Here is a 16,444-nt window from a genome sequence, read left to right as displayed (position 1 = left end):
ACCAAAGACGCGACCACTGGACATCCGACAATGCATCATTTAAATCCAATTCCCACACATGTTGCGTGGAACTGCGTAACGTGGCAGCACTGGACCTCAAGGCTTTGTAAAACAATGAGGCTGCCTGCTGCTGCCGGCACTGAATGTCGATAAAACCAGAAAGAATGGTCTTCTGGGATACCCCATTTAGTGCCCACTTTTTGGAATTGACAGCACTACGTAACTGATACCAATGCAAATGTTGAGAGTACCACTCCTGGACTAGCAGATGCTGACACAAACTTCTCTCCTCTCTACCTTAGGCCTGACTGTACCTCTTCTATGGCACTGCTAGGCTAGACCAGGCTCAGTGGGTGGAGGATCTGACCTTGGCTTCCACAGTCTCCTTCCCCGCCCCCATGCTGTGTACAATGCAGCTAGGCTTACTTCCCCATTTTGCATTTGTGCACGTTAAATTTAATCTGCCATTTCTATGAAAAAAATCAAGGACTGCTTTATGGAGCAGCTGCTACAGGAGCCAACAAGAGGAGGAAACATTCTAGATCTAGTCCTTAGTGGAGCGCATGATCTGGTGCGGGAGGTGATGGTGATGGGGCCGCTTGATAATAGTGATCATAATATGATCAGATTTGATATGTTAGCATTTAAATTTCAAAAAGGAGACTATGATATAAGAACGGTGAAACAAAACTTAGAGCAGCTGCAAAGGTCAAAACTTTACATCAGGTGTGGATTCTATTCAAAAATACCATCCTGAAGCCCAGGCAAAATCTATTTTCTGTATTAAAAAAAGGAGGGCGGAAGACCAAACGACAGCCGGCATGGTTAAAAAAAAATGAGGGGAAGGAAGTTATTGGAGCCAAAAGAAAATCCTTTAGAAAGTGGAAGAAGGATCTGATTGCATTTGACTTGCCATTCCATATGTTGTTTTCTTATTATTTTCAAAGCGCTGATAAGGAAGGCAAAGGGGGACTTTGAAAAAAAGATTGCTTTGCAGGCAAAAATATAGTAAACACTTTTTTTAAGGTATATTAAAAGCAAGAAGCTGGCAAAAGAATCGGTAGGACTGCTAGATGACCGAGGGGTAAAAGGTGCACTCAGGGAAGACAAAGCCATAGCGGAGAGATTAAATGAATTCTTTGCTTTGGTCTTCACCGTGGAATATTTGGGAGATATACCGGTGCCAGAAAAGATATTCAAAGCTGACAAGTCAGAGAAACTGAATGAAATCTCTATAAACCTGGAAGATGTAATGGGGCAATTTGACAAATTGAAGAGTAGCAAATCACCTGGACCGGATGGCTTTCATCCCAGAGTACTGATAGAATTGAAAAATGAACTTGCAGAACTATTGTCTTTATCTGCCTACTTCCTATGTACACAGAAACCTTTGTAGCGTTTCCTCAATTCCCCCTCACACTGATCCCTCTCAGTTCCAACACTGAATGCGCCACTTTAACATAACTTTACCTAACAAAATGTGTAATGTAGATATTGCAGAACGGACAAGAGGTGTTTATTCTACACAGGCAGTAACAACGCAAATCTTCCTTTCCAACAGGTACGATGATTATGACTATGGTGAAATTAATCAGCTGTTGGACCGTAGCTTTAAAATCTACATCAAAACTGTGGTGTGCTCTCCTGAGAAGACCACGAGAAGAATGTATGATAGCTTCTGGAGGCAGTTCAAGCACTCCGAGAAGGTAGGTGGCATGTTGAGTGCAGTATCATACCCAGCATTGGAAATTCAACAGTCTTTGTTAATTACCGTTAACACAGTGAGCTCCCTTCATTAGGGGCTGGGTGGTAAATGCTTATTCCCCTTTCAGTTTCTTAGTAGTTTGGTTTAGCATAGTGGAGGAGTAGCCTAGTGGTTAGTGCACTGGGCTTGACATCCAGAGGTGGCTGGTTCAAATCCCACTGGCTGCTCCTTGTGATCTTGGGCAAAGTCACTTAACCCTCCATTGCCTCAGTTACAAACTTAGATTCTGAGCCCTCCTGGGCCAGAGAAATATCCAGAGTACCTGATTGTAACTCACCTTGAGCTACTACTGAAAAAGGTGTCAGCAAAATCTAAATAAATAAAGATTCTAGAATTCTAAAGAATAACAAGATTCTATGCAGAATTTCAAAGTGTAGGAACATTCCATTTAGAACCCCAAAGAGTAACAAGATTCTTCAGGGTGGAGGAGTGGCCTAGTGGTTAGAGCACAAGACTTGTAATCCAGAGGTGGCTGGTTCAAATCCCACTGCTGCTCCTTGTGATCTTGGGCAAAGTCACTTAACCCTCCATTGCCTCAGGTACAAACTTAGATTGTGAGCCCTCCTGGGACAGAGAAATATCCAGAGTACCTGAATGTAACTCACCTTGAGCTACTACTGAAAAAGGTGGGAGCAAAATGGAAATAAATAAATGAAGATTCTACATGGAATGTTGCTACTATTTAAGATTCTACATGGAATGTTGTTATTCCATGTAGAAGCCTGCGCTTGCAAATCAGCAACGCGGCCGCGCAGGCTTCTGTTTCTGGGAGTCTGACGTCCTGCACGTATTGTGCAGGACGTCAGACTCCCAGAAACAGAAGCCTGGGCGACCGCATTGCTGATCTGCAAGGGCAGAAACAGAAGCCTGCGCGGCCGTGTTGCTGATCTGCAAGGGCAGGCTTCTACATGGAATGTTGCTAGTGGAGGAGTAGCCTAGTGGTTAGTGCAGTGGACTTTGATCCTGGGGAACTGAGTTCAATTCCCACTGCAGCTCCTTGTGACTCTGGGCAAGTCACTTAACCCTCCATTGGTTTAGGTACAAACTTAGGAGTCCTTCTTTTACTAAGGTGCGCTGAAAAGTGGCCTGCACAAATGTTTTGGACACACACACAGATCCATTTTTCAGCACACCTGTAAAAAAAAAAAAAATGCCTTTAAAAATTTATTTTGGCCAAAAACAGACGTACGGCAAAATAAAAATTGGCACACATCCATGTTGGGTCTGAGTCCTTACCGCCACCATTGACTTAGCGGTAAGGTCTCACGCATTAACCAGGCGGTAATGATCTACACGCGTTGAATGCCCTTTACCACCCGGTTAGCGCCACATGCCAGAAAATAAAAATTATTTCCCGTCGCACGTAGTAGACATGTGTAAAAATGAAATGAGCGCCCAGGCCACGTGGTAGCCAGGCGGTAATTCCAAATTGACATGCGTTGGGCATGTGTAGTCAACTATACAGCTTAGTAAGAGGGTCTCTTAGATTGAGTCCTCCAGGGACAGGGAAATACCCAGTGTACCTGGATATAACTCACCTTGAGCTACTACTGAAAAAGGTATGAGAAAAATCCAAATAAATATTTGGTATACTGGCTTTGAAATCTTGAATCAAAGCGGTTTAAGTTGCACCTTGTGACTGACTTCTGCAGGCTCTCCTTTGCTTCTCTTCCTCCCTGTGAAATGATTCTCTGCCGGTTGTCTCGTTGCCCATGCAGCCTCCACTCGCTGAACCACCATCCTTTTCTCCCTCTCACCTCTCCATTGTCCCCTTAGGGAGTTGCTTGTCCATCAGTCTCCTCCTTTCTTCCCCAGTTGCCAACTTCTAGTCTCCCTTTTACTCTCATGCCCTGTCTGTCCTCTCCCCATCTCTGTTCTATAATTTCATGCAGCTCTTATTTGTCCCTTCTGATTTGACTCACTGCGCCCCCCCACAAGCCCCCTCTGCCAGATTCATTTTCACACATCTCCCTTGTTTAGTCTCCCTGTTCTCTCTCGGGTGGTGTTCCCATCACCCCTTTAGGCTCTCGTATACCCTGCTACCTGTGTGGTTTCTGTCAAACCTCTATCCCAACCTAATCATCCCCTCTGGCTTTCACAGAAAGTCTCTGTCCCAACACTGTCTCTGGCTTTCCTTCATATAAGGACTGTAGCATTAGGTGCAGGTGAGGCAGCCACACGGATTGCCAAAACTGTGCTCTTATCAATGCCCTTCTGTGCTTGGCTGTGATGTGGGTTGGGTGGGAGCACAGGGCACATTTCTAGCTTAGGGTACTCCTGCATTAGCGCTCTTGCTCGCTCGCTCGCTCTCCTCCACCTTTGACACATGCTACCTTTTGTAACCATCTGCCCTCTTTCCATCTTCTCATTTATACTCCCCCCACTCCTTAAAGCCTGTACTTCTTCTACTGCACAATAAACCCCTCTCCAGTGTGACTGTGTCTCATCCCTTCTACCTCCGGGAAGAAAATCTGCTTAGTTCTAACTGAAGAGACGGTGCTCACTTGGAATTCATCCCCTCAGCTCCTGCTCGTACCCTTCTCAGCATTTCTGTTCTCTCCCTCACCACAAATCACTGCCATAGTGATGATCAGAAGCAAACGCCAGTGCTAGAGGCTGTTAGCGCCATTTTAGCACCGGCGTTTGCTACCACCCCATGATCAGAGTCCCCGAGCACATGAAACAACATGCTCAAGGGCTCTGAATGCAACTAGCATGGAAATGCATGCTAAGCAGGGCTAAACATATTCATCCCCAATGATCAGCGACCAGTGCGCCAAAGTGAGTTGCTGGCTGTGGCAAATCCTACACCAGCTCGGAGCTGGTGTTTAGGGTTTGCAGACCATTGGGGAGGAATGGTGAGCCCTGTCCAGCATGCTAGCAGGCCCCCATTCCCCCCAACAAAGCAAACCTCAAGACCCCCCCCCCCCCAGGTTCAGGGAGGGATGTAGATCCAGTGGATCTCCAGCCCCCCCACCACCACCACTGGCAAGGGGCCCTGGTGGTCCAGTGTCAATCCCCCACCTCCCCTACCTTGGGTTGGAGGAGGGAGGTAGCCTGCCTGCCTCCCTCCTCTTCCTTCAACGCCGCAAAACGGTGGCACTCAGCCCTGCCCAGTGTATCCTGGGATGTGCTGGGCAGGGCTTCACACCATATCCCATATTAGGGCAGGGGTAGTTAGGGTCTGGTGGTCCCATGGACCGCCAGCCCCTGTGTTTGACAGGTTTGGGCTTTTGACAGTCACTTCTACCCCATGATCAGAGAGCATTGCGTGCTTACATTTGCATGCAGTTATCTCTGATAGCGCTGGAACAGCGCAGGGGCATTACGACCTATTTTTAGAGGGCGGGGCTTTTGATCATCTGCCTGTGAGTCACTTCTGGGGCCCTGGTGTTTCTGCTCTAGCCCTTCCTGTTCCTACTGGGCCCAGTAAACTTTGAGGGGAGGGAGGAGAAGAGCTAACACAGCAGGGTAATCTGTCTCCTTCCCTCCTGTTCTCTTTACTGTCCTAGCAGGAAGCTGAGGGCTCTTCTCTGGCTGCTGCCTACTAGAGACAGAGTAAAAGATGCAAGACCCTAGTTAAGTAACACTACTAACATTACTATAGCTATGCTGAACCCCCAAAAAGGCAGCTTAGGAGTGAGAAAATGTGTTTTCTAAAAATGCTTGGATTTATTTAAATCTGCTCTAGGATAATATCCCACATCAAATATTTTCTGAATGTAACCAAATCTCCTTTTTGTTTTGTTTTCTAGGTTCACGTTAATTTGCTTCTTATGGAAGCTCGGATGCAAGCAGCATTACTCTATGCTCTGAGAGCTATTACACGCTACATGACTTGACTTCCTTGCCTAAAGGAAGACTGAATGTTACATATATGCAGGCTGGGTGGCCCCGAGACCAGCGATAGCTCAATGTTAAAGCTTATTGTGCCATAGTTCCCCTTAGTTTCAGCCATTTTGCTGTTGGGATGTTACCACCAGCCAGACAGACATGCGAGGAGATGGCAAGTTGCCATGTTGAAGACTTGGTAGGAACTGTGCAGATGGTAAACCTGTAAATCGCAGAATGTACTTGCAAGAACAAGCAGGAGTTGAACTGGAACATTTTGCTCAGCTAGGATTGCTGGGAGAAACGGTGCTGCTAGGTATGTGCTTGCTGGTGGAATAAGCAGACCTTTGAGAAGATGAACACTGCTGTTGCCTGAGCCTATCCTTAAACTGCATCTGTATTAATGCAGTTTTTATGAATTACAGCTGCAAAAGAGGTTGCAAATTGTGGGGAATTTTGTTATAAACGTGAACCTCTGCAGCAGGATAAAATTTGAAAGCGGGTAAAAGTCTTCCTGGGGAAAAAGAACTCTTGTTGTTTCTTGATCATTGTGCGTAGCTTCACGACTGTGACCAGCGCAGCTTGCATGCACCATCTTGCATCGAGGTTGCTCGTGTGTGCTGCATGTTCTCAGAGTATTACTTGCACCGGTGCCATTATCTGTCCTCTGGGACATACTGGAAAGCAACTGACCACCTTTTCAGACAGCGAGGAAGGTTATTTTCTTACAGACAGGTATAGAGCAATGAGTTTTTTCCAATGTGAACTGTCAGTATTATTGACATTTTTAAATAAAGGGATAAAAACATTGTACTCATGTTCTGTTATGCACATATTGAAAGCAAAAACTGTGTAATGCTTCGTTACAAAGATTCCAGAGCCTAAAACTCACAACAACAGGACCATATAAGTACATAAGTATTGCCATACTGGGCGAGACCAAAGGTCCATCAAGCCCAGCATCTTGTTTCCAACAGTGGCCAATCCAGGTTACAAGTACTTGGCAGAAACCCAAAGAGTAGCAACATTCCATGTAGGACCCCAAAGAATAGCAAGATTCTAGAATCCTAAAGAGTAACAAGATTCCATGTAGAACCCCAAAGAATAGCAAGATTCTAGAATCCTAAAGAGTAACAAGATTCCATTCAGAATCCCAAATACATAAGTACTTAAGTATTGCCACACTGGGAAAGACCAAAAGTCCATCAAGCCCAGCATCCTGTTTCCAACAGTGACCAATCCTGGCACGATCCCAAGTTAGGTGGCAGTTGAGAACTTCTTGGTCCCTTTTAGGGCATATTCACACGTTGGTTAACTGAGGTTTGCCAATTACCTTGAAGCATATTTTTGTGTTCCTCTTCTTGCCAAATTACATTATATTGGGGTTTCCCACCCCCTCTTTTTACATTGAGAAAAGTAATCACAAAGCACTTATCTTTCTAAAAAAAAAGTCTGTACTGGGCACCAAGTGGCCATAGTCTTTTGTTATGCGACTCAATTGTTTGCTTGGAGAATGAGCTGGAACAACTGTAAACATGCTTATGATCTTTCGGGGGGGGGGGGGGGGGTGCATTGTGTCCAAATGGGTTAGGTTTGCACATTTGAAGGGCTACCACAAAGTGGAGGAACGTAGAACACTGCTGAAAGTGTATTGTAGTCAACAGGACACTTCCAGAAGAAGACACGTCAACACTTGATATATTTCAACACAAGTTTATTGTCATGTGGACAACACAAGTTTAGGTTTGCACATACCATGCCAGTGCTAACGTTCAACATTATCCAGTGCTACTATGATAGAGCACCTTCCTCAGAAACTCTACCCTCTGGTTCCCAAACATGTCCCCCACCAAGCCACTCTGAACAGCTGTGGTGAATATTCATGACAGAAAGTTGCATGAAATCAGGGAGTGATGTACTGCACATCTATATTAACTTTGGTGACCAAACCCATTAAATACCGTTCTCAGGCTTTTATTTCAAGCTATATAGCCCGTCGTATCTTTCTCTCTTCCATACCTGTAATTAAAACCAAAGGAGCCCCTCACTTGTACCTGTCAAACCTTTAGGTTCTTGGTCACTAATGTTTGAAAGGGGGGTCAGTTCTATAGAAGAGTCCTTCCTTTTGCCTGTAATGACCCATTCGAGGCAATTCTGTAAAAATCAGCACCCTCATTTAGAGACAGAGATACTGTGAACTGGCTCTGTGCACTAGGATACTAGTATACCCCAGTTTTAAAAAACACACTCAGAAAACTTAATTCAACGACCTTGGAACATACAAATTGTGCCTCTGTGCAGAGGGTTTTCTTTTTATAATGAAAAATGGAGGTAAAAAGGCCTCAGCAGTCAAGGCTAGTGATGAGCACTTTGGATTGCGTGTAATCATTTCACCGTTCGTTCAGAATACTGCAGTACCTCGAAACTTGGACCAACCAGCGGCCCAGAAACCTTAAGTATAATATTTTCAAAACAGCCATTTTAACAGAAGCATTTCATTTTCACTTAGCTTTACAGAAGATCCCAACTATGAGAAGCAATAGAAATTGCAGTGTTAGTTATTCCCCTGATGAAGCCTGTCGTATGGTGAAATTGGTCCCCGTTGGGCTCTTCTGTAAAGCTAAGTGAAAAGGAAATGCTTCTGCTTTCCTCACTGCATGTCAGTTTTCAAAGGCAGTATCTAATTTTTACTCATAAGCGGCTGTTTTGAAAATATAATACTTATGTGCTGCAGAATTCTGCATGAACGGTGCAATCATTGCTCCAGTCCAAAGTGCTCATTACTGCTGTAGCTTTTAGCCTTCAGACGGCCGAGACCTTTTTTCCTCTATTTTGCATTATAAAAGAAAACCCAAGTTTTCGGAGTCTGAATTCTCCACTTTTCTGCTAAGTTTGTGTGGATGTCAGTTCTTTTGAGCTCAAAAGCAGTCAGTTTAGATGTGACTGGTTAGTATTGTAGAAGTTAAATATGGGGGGGGGGGGGGGGGGGGTCTCACATATATATGTCCCCTAGGCACCAATTTATACAATCTACCTCCAAGGACCTTTGAGGCAAACTGGAGAAGTATACATTCTCTAGTTCAGCACAGAAACACAGGTCAATTGAGAAAGCCCCTTCCGTCCCTGGAATGGAAGAAACAGTACAGCTAGAGGTATGGTCTCAAGCAATCCTCGGGACACACCCAGGGAGTCGGTGTATTTTTGCCATATCTATTAATTTAGAAACCAGGAGAGCCCAACCTCTAAGACCGCCATGTCTACCCTCGATATGCTGCATCAACGCTGTCCTTCCAAATCCAACAGTAGCTACCATTTATCTGCTGCAGTGCAAATCAAAGATCACTGCAGGAAGAAAGCAAGAGATTTAAGTTCTAGTAGCATACTGCCCCAGGTGCAGGCAGCAAGGGGGTGCGCGGAGCAGGCGAACGGGTCCCCTGCTCTCTCTTAACGTTACTTCCTGTTCCGGGGCAGTCAAGCACTTACTCCGCACACCCCCTTGCTGAGAGGAAAGGTCTGGTGATGCGCTGGGGGGGGGGGGGGGGGGGGGGGGGGGGGACATAGCGGCTGGTAAACAGATTAAGAATGCCGCTGGTAAGTTCCCACAAATTAATAACTTCACAAACATTATATATTTGTTTCCATGTCCAGACTGCTCATGCAAACATGTCCTGTTAAAGTACAGAAGTTAATATTTTATATAAATATTTAATGTAACCTCTAGTTACTATTAGAAAATTAATTTAAAAAAATAAAAAACTTTTACATTCATCTGTGCAAAATGCAAATGTACAAAAGAGCCTGCAACAATCAGGGTGAAAATGTTTAACAGGCCCTCTACAAAGCTATAAAAATATGGTACCGGTGCAGCTGGCTCTGGTTCTTGGGGCCTTTCCTGCTGCAATGAAATTATCAGGAGGCAATGGGTAAAGACTCCAGGTAGGTATGATGGCTCTGAATCCTGCCCAAAAGCTGGAGTGCCACAGGTCTGAACTCGGCCTCCCAGCATGCTCTGTGATATTCCCTTAAATCTCCTGAACTGTAATCCAGGGCCAGTTCCTCATCTGTGGTATGGAGAAATTGTCAAAATGAGTCACACTATCTTGGATAAACACTGTCATAACAGCTTACACAAGATCTAAAGCAATTGTAATTCCTCTCGTCAAAATATGAATCTACATTGTTGGGTACAGAGAGAGCACTGAAGCAATTAATTTTACGGTGTTTTCCGTAGACAGCAGGATCGATCAAGCACAGAAGTGGGTGACAACCATCTGATGGCACCCGGACAGAACAGAGTTGCACAGTTTAAGAAGGAATGCAATTCTTGGGGAGGTGGGAGGGACTGTGTCTGATCTATCATACTGGCTGCAGAAAAAAAAATGTGCTTTTCTGTGGATAAGCAGGGCTGAGTGAGCTACACAACTGGATGAATCCTAGGCTCAGGGGAGGGGGCCTGATTTCACCGTCTCTTGAGTGATCATCCAAGCCAGGGGCGTAGCCAGACAGCAGATTTTGGGTGGGCCTAGTCAAGAAGTGGGTGGGCACCAAGTGTTCTCCTCCACCCCCCACTCCCCATGCGATGAGGCCAGTATCAGCAGCTTAGGAAGCTTTGACTGCTGAAGTGGAGAACAGTGCTTTCAGCACCATCAGGGGGAGGTCTTCAGCTGGCGGAGCTTGGGATCCCCACTAGCTAGCACTAAATGTGTGCTGCTGTTGGGTGGGCCTGAGCCCTAAGTGGATGGGCCCCGGCCCACCCAGGCCCACCTGTGGCTACGCCACTGATCCAAGCAGTGGTGCGAAATAATCTATGAACAAGTAGCTGCTTTGCATATTCTGTCCACTAAAGCTCTTTGAGCAGGGACTGTCTTTCTTCTGTGTTTGTACAGCGCTGCGTACACTTTGTAGCGCTCTAGAAATGTTAAATAGTAGTAGTAGTAGTAGTAAAGCAAACTTCAAGAGAGCTACAGTAACTGCAGTGGTTTTGATTGGATGAGGTCTGACCTTATTAACTGGAGGAATACTAGTCTGTTTGTAAAAGAACTGGATATAGGATTCTAGCCAATTGGCTACAGTTCATCTACTTGCTGGACTATCAGTTCTGTTGCGGTTGAAGAAAACAAACAGCTGCAAAGACTTTCCAAACAATTCCTTTCTTTTAAGAGATTCTTTTAAATTGCCGAGTGTGGCGGACTTTCTCCCATGGATATCTGTGCAGTTTGGACCTAAACATAGACAGCGCTACTTTTCATTGGCATGGGAAGGTGTGGCCACCTTTAGATGCATTAGAATGAGTACGTATAAGCTAGCTTGTTATCCTGCTTATTTTCGAAGGAGAAGGCCGGCCATCTTCCGACACAAACCGGGAGACGGCCGGCCATCTCCTAAAGCCGGCCAAATCGGTATAATCGAAAGCCGATTTTGGCCGGCTTCAACTGCTTTCCGGTCGCAGGGCCAGCCAAAGTTAAAGGGGGCATGTCGGCAGGGTACCGAAGGCGGGACGGGGGGCGTGGTTACAAGATGGCCGGCTTCGGCTGATAATGGAAAAAAAAAGGCCGGCTCTGACGAGCATTTGGCCGGCTTTACTTGGTCCATTTATTTTTAGGACCAAGCCTCAAAAAAGTGCCCCAACTGACCAGATGACCACCGGAGGGAATCGGGGATCACCTCCCCTTACTCCCCCAGTGGTCACCAACCTCCTCCCATCCAAAAAAAACATTTTTAAACATTTTTGTGCCAGCCTCAAATGTCATACCCAGCTCCATGACAGCAGTATGCAGGTCCCTGGAGCAGTTTTAGTGGGTGCTCAGTGGACTTCAGGCAGGCGGACCCAGGCCCATCCCCCCCCCCACCTGTTACACTTGTGGTGGTAAATGGGAGCCCTCCAATACCCACCCGAAACTCACTGTACCCACATGTAGGTGCCCCCCTTTACCCTTTAAAGGCTACGGTAGTGTTGTACAGTTGTGGGTAGTGGGTTTGGGGGGCTCGGCACCCAAGGTAAGGGAGCTATGCACCTGGGATCAATTTGTGAAGTCCACTGCAGTGCCCCCTAGGGTGCCCGGTTGGTGTCCTGGCATGTGAGGGGGACCACTGCACTATAAATGCTGGCTCCTCCCACAACCAAAGGGCTTGGATTTGGCCAGGTTTGAGATGGCCGCCATTAGTTTCCATTATCAGCAAAAACCAATGGCGGCCATCTCTAACGCCAGCGATCTCTAAGGCCAGCCCAAATGTTGAGATTTGGCCGGCCTCGACTGTATTATCAAAACGAAAGAAGGCCGGCCATCTTGTTTCGATAATGCGGTTGGGTATGCCGCTTTACGGGGCTGGCCTTAGAGATGGCCGTCCATATAGTTGGCCGGCCCCGTTCGATTATGCCCCTCCACGACACCACTGAAGATATAGTTCATAGATGACCAGCACTTTTAGTTCATCTGTCTAGCTGAAGGAACTGCTACTAGAAAGCAAAGTTACTTACCTGTAGCAGGTGTTCTCCAAAGACAGCAGGCATATATTCTTACATATGGGTGCAGACACTGCCATAGTGCACTGTCACTTTAAAGCTTTAAGGCAGTACTTCCAGTGTGCATGAGCAGGTGCCTTCCTGCTCAACGCTTGAGAACGGGACCAGCAGTGTAATACTAAAGCTAGCAAGACAACTCCAAGGCGAGGCGGGAGGTATGTGAGAATATATGCCTGCTGTCCTCGGACAACACATGCTACAGGTAAGAAACCTTGCTTTCTCCAAGGATAAGCAGGCATGAATATTCTCACATGTGGGACTCAGTAGCTGCCAGGCTCACAATTATAATAATCATCATCATCTCGGGAACTAAGGAGAAAGTGAGCCTGGCGGGAAAAAAGGGCCAGAGGGCGGAATTGACATTCAAATAGTAAAAAGATTTTGTAGGACTGCTTGTCCAAACTGCTATTCTGTCTAGAATTCTGCTTCAGATAGTGAGTAGTGAAGGTGTGGACGGAAGACCACGTTGCCACCTTGCAAATTTCTTCAACGGACGCAAAGCGGAAATGGGTACTAAAGCCGCCATGGCTCTTACATTGTGAGCGGTGACATGACCACGAAAGGTCAGCCCAGCTTGAGCATACATATAGGAGATAGTCAACCAGCCAAGTCAAGAAGTTTGGTGATGGGAATCCTTAATCTGTTAAGGTCAAAGGATACAAAAAGCTGGGAGGACTTCTTATGAGGTTCTGTACGCTCCATATAATAAGCTACAGCTCGCTTGCAGTCTAAGGTATGCAGTGTTGCTTCTCCAGGAAGAGTGTGTGGCTTAGGGAAGAAAACAGGAAGTACAAATAGACTGATTGAGGTGGAACTCCAATACCACTTTAAGGAGGAATTTGGGGTGGGTTTGGAGAACAACCCTGTCCTGGTAGAAAACCTGGTGTAAGGTGAGTCTGCCACAAGGACTTGAAGTTCATTTACTCTTCTGGCAGAAGTCAGTACTATTAAAAACAATACCTTATACGTGAGGAACTTCAAAGAACAGGAATGAAGTGGTTCAAATGGAGGTTTCATGAGAGCTGTGAGGATGACTGAGATACCACACCACTGGAGGTGGTTTGATAGGAGATTTGGTATGAAATAAACCTTTCATGAATCCTAACTATCAAGGGATGAAAGGAAACTGGCTCATTATCAACCCTAGAGTCTAAAGCACTAATGGCACACAAGTGTACTCTGACCAAGTTAGGGCCTCCGCTCTAGGTGCCGTGCGCCTAATGGCGCGCAGGGCATTTTTCTCTTTGTATCTAATCATTTTCCAGTTGCTAAAGTACCTTAATCATTTATGGCCCCTATTCACATTCTCTTCCTAGCTCTGTCCCTTCCTAATCTTTTCCCTCACCCCCTACCTCTCTCCGCTACAGGAACTCACTTCCCATCCATTGACTTCATCACCTCACCTTCTCTCCTACCCTCTTCCTCCCTCTTGGCTTTTAATCTCCATCTCTTTCTTCCCTCCATTTTGCCTTCCCCATTCCACCTAAATACCTCTCGCCTTCGTGGCCACACCTCTCCTACTCTCCTCCGCTCTCTTTTACTCCTTCTCTTACTCTCAGCTGGTGACATCAATCCCAATCCTGGCCCTCCTCACCAACTATTATCCAAACTCTACAGATCTCACCATGACCTCTCTAACCTCATCTCTATTCCTCTACTCCACTCCTCTTCTCTGCCCTTCTCTTGCGCCCTATGGAATGCCCGCTCTATCTGTAACAAACTCCCCTATATCCAGGACCTCTTTATCTCGCGTCACCTCCATCTGCTCGCCATAACAGAAACCTGGCTCTGCCCTGATGACTCTGCTTCAGTCGCAGCCCTGTGCCATGGCGGTTATCTATTTTCACATACTCCTCGCCCTGCTGGTCGTGGGGGCGGTGTTGGACTACTTCTCTCTCCCTCCTCCAGATTTCAACCCCTTCTTCCATCTCAATCTCACTGTTTTTCCTCCTTTGAAGTCCACTCTATCCGCCTTTTCTCTCCTCTGCCTCTTCGAATAGCGGTCATTTATCGTCCCCCTGATAAGTCCCTTTCATCCTCAGTGACTTTGACGCCTGGCTTGCCTTCTTCCATGATCCTTCCTCCCCCTCTCTCATCCTTGGTGACTTTAATATTCCTGCTAATGATCCTTCCAACTCTTATATTTCCAAGTTACTCGCTTTAACGTCCTCCTTTAATCTCCAACTATGCTCCACCTCCCCCACTCATCAAAATGGTCACTGTCTTGATCTCATCTTCTCCTCCAACTGTTCACCTTCTAGTTTCCTTGCCTCTGATCTTCCCTCCTCTGATCACCATCTTATAACTTTCACACTTAAATCTCCTCCCTCCCAGTCCCATCCTATCTTATCTAATTTATCTAGGAATCTTCACGATATTGACCCTTCATCTCTATCCTCCCATGTTTCAAACCTCCTCTCTACTGTGGCACCATCCACGTCTGTCAACGAGGCTGTTTCTTCTTACAACAATACTCTATCCTCTGCCTTAGACACTCTTGCACCTTTGATGACCCGCCCTGTAAGGCGTACAAAACCCCAACCTTGGCTGACTTCTAATATCTGCTACCTACGTTTCTGTACCCGCTCCGCCGAACGCCTCTGGCGGAAATCTCGAGCCCTTGCTGATTTCTTACACTAAGTTCATGCTGACCTCCTTCCAATCTGCTCTTTTACGTGCCAAACAGGATTATTATATCCAACTGACCAACTCTCTTGGCTCTAATCCTCGACTTCTCTTCACCACATTGAACTCTCTCCTCAAGGTGCCCCCTCCCCCTTCATTATCTCCTCAGACCCTTGCTGAATTCTTTCACAACAAAGTTCAAAAGATAAACCTTGCTTTCTCTACCTCACCACCTCTCCCTCCACTAGTCCGTTCCCCTCTCTCTCCTTCCCCTCATTCCCTTTCCTCCTTTCCTGAAGTTACTATTGAGGAAACTACACTTCTCCTTTCCTCCTCAAAATGTACCACCTGTTCTTCTGATCCCATTCCCACCCACCTTCTTAATGCCATCTCTCCTGCTCTTATTCCTTTTATCTGTCACATTCTCAACCTCTCACTTTCCACTGCGACTGTCCCTGCTGCCTTTAAACATGCTGTGGTCACACCTCTCCTTAAGAAGCCTTCACTCGACCCTACTTGTCCCTCTAATTACCGACCCATCTCCCTCCTTCCTTTTCTCTCCAAATTACTTGAGCGTGCTGTTCACCGCCGCTGCCTTGATTTTCTCTCCTCACATGCTATTCTTGACCCACTACAATCTGGTTTTCGCCCTCTCCACTCAACCGAAACTGAGCTTACTAAAGTCTCCAATGACCTATTACTGGCTAAATCCAGAGGTCAATATTCCATCCTCATTCTTCTTGATCTTTCCGCTGCTTTTGACACTGTCGATCACAGCATACTTCTCGATACCCTGTCCTCACTTGGATTCCAGGGCTCTGTCCTTTCCTGGTTCTCTTCCTACCTCTCCCTCCGCACCTTTAGTGTTCACTCTGGTGGATCCTCTTCTACTTCTATCCCTCTGCCTGTCGGCGTACCTCAGGGTTCTGTTCTTGGTCCCCTCCTCTTTTCTATCTACACTTCTTCCCTTGGTTCATTAATCTCACCCCATGGCTTTTCCTACCATCTCTATGCTGATGACTCCCAAATCTACCTTTCTACCCCTGATATCTCACCTTGCATCCAAACCAAAGTTTCAGCGTGCTTGTCTGACATTGCTGTCTGGATGTCTCAACGCCACCTGAAATTAAATATGACCAAAACCGAGCTTCTCATTTTCCCCCCTAAACCCACCTCCCTGCTCCCCCCGTTTTCTATTTCTGTTGATGGCTCTCTCATTCTCCCTGTCTCCTCAGCTCGAAACCTTGGGGTCATCTTTGACTCTTCTCTCTCCTTCTCTGCTCATATCCAGCAGATTGCCAAGACCTGTCGTTTCTTTCTTTACAACATCCGTAAAATCCGCCCCTTTCTTTCCGAGCACTCTACCAAAACCCTCATCCACACCCTTGTCACCTCTCGTTTAGACTACTGCAATCTGCTTCTTGCTAGCCTCCCACTTAGTCACCTCTCCCCTCTCCAGTCGGTTCAAAACTCTGCTGCCCGTCTCATCTTCTGCCAGGGTCGCTTTACTCATACTACCCCTCTCCTCAAGACCCTTCACTGGCTCCCTATCCGTTTTCGCATCCTGTTCAAACTTCTTCTACTAACCTATAAATGTACTCACTCTGCTGCTCCCCAGTATCTCTCCACACTCGTCCATCCCTACACCCCTTCCTGTGCACTCCGCTCCATGGATAAATCCTTCTTATCTGTTCCCCTCT

At 46.3% G+C, this 16,444-nt stretch overlaps 2 protein-coding genes across 3 annotated transcripts in view; one reads left to right on the top strand and one right to left on the bottom strand.

Moving 5' to 3' along the window:
* The window catches only part of SESN1 (sestrin 1), a 30,320-nt gene extending 23,906 nt beyond the window's left edge, over positions 1 to 6,414 (top strand). The window contains 2 exon segments of the mRNA XM_030199188.1: positions 1,562 to 1,706; positions 5,521 to 6,414. Of these exon segments, the coding sequence (XP_030055048.1) occupies positions 1,562 to 1,706; positions 5,521 to 5,607 (232 nt within the window). The 3' untranslated portion in view covers positions 5,608 to 6,414.
* Positions 6,415 to 9,175: 2,761 nt separating this feature from the next.
* The window catches only part of ARMC2 (armadillo repeat containing 2), a 179,302-nt gene continuing 172,033 nt past the window's right edge, over positions 9,176 to 16,444 (bottom strand). For both annotated transcript variants that reach the window (XM_030199186.1, XM_030199187.1), the window contains exon 18: positions 9,176 to 9,657. In XM_030199186.1, coding sequence (XP_030055046.1) covers positions 9,506 to 9,657 — 152 coding nt within the window. In that variant the 3' untranslated portion in view covers positions 9,176 to 9,505. The remainder of the gene's footprint in view (positions 9,658 to 16,444) is intronic.

The sequence above is a fragment of the Microcaecilia unicolor genome, chromosome 3, assembly GCF_901765095.1.
Source record: "Microcaecilia unicolor chromosome 3, aMicUni1.1, whole genome shotgun sequence".
NCBI classification, from domain to species: domain Eukaryota; kingdom Metazoa; phylum Chordata; class Amphibia; order Gymnophiona; family Siphonopidae; genus Microcaecilia; species Microcaecilia unicolor.
Note: the sequence above shows the minus strand (reverse complement) of the source record. Positions and strands in the feature narration are given on the sequence as shown.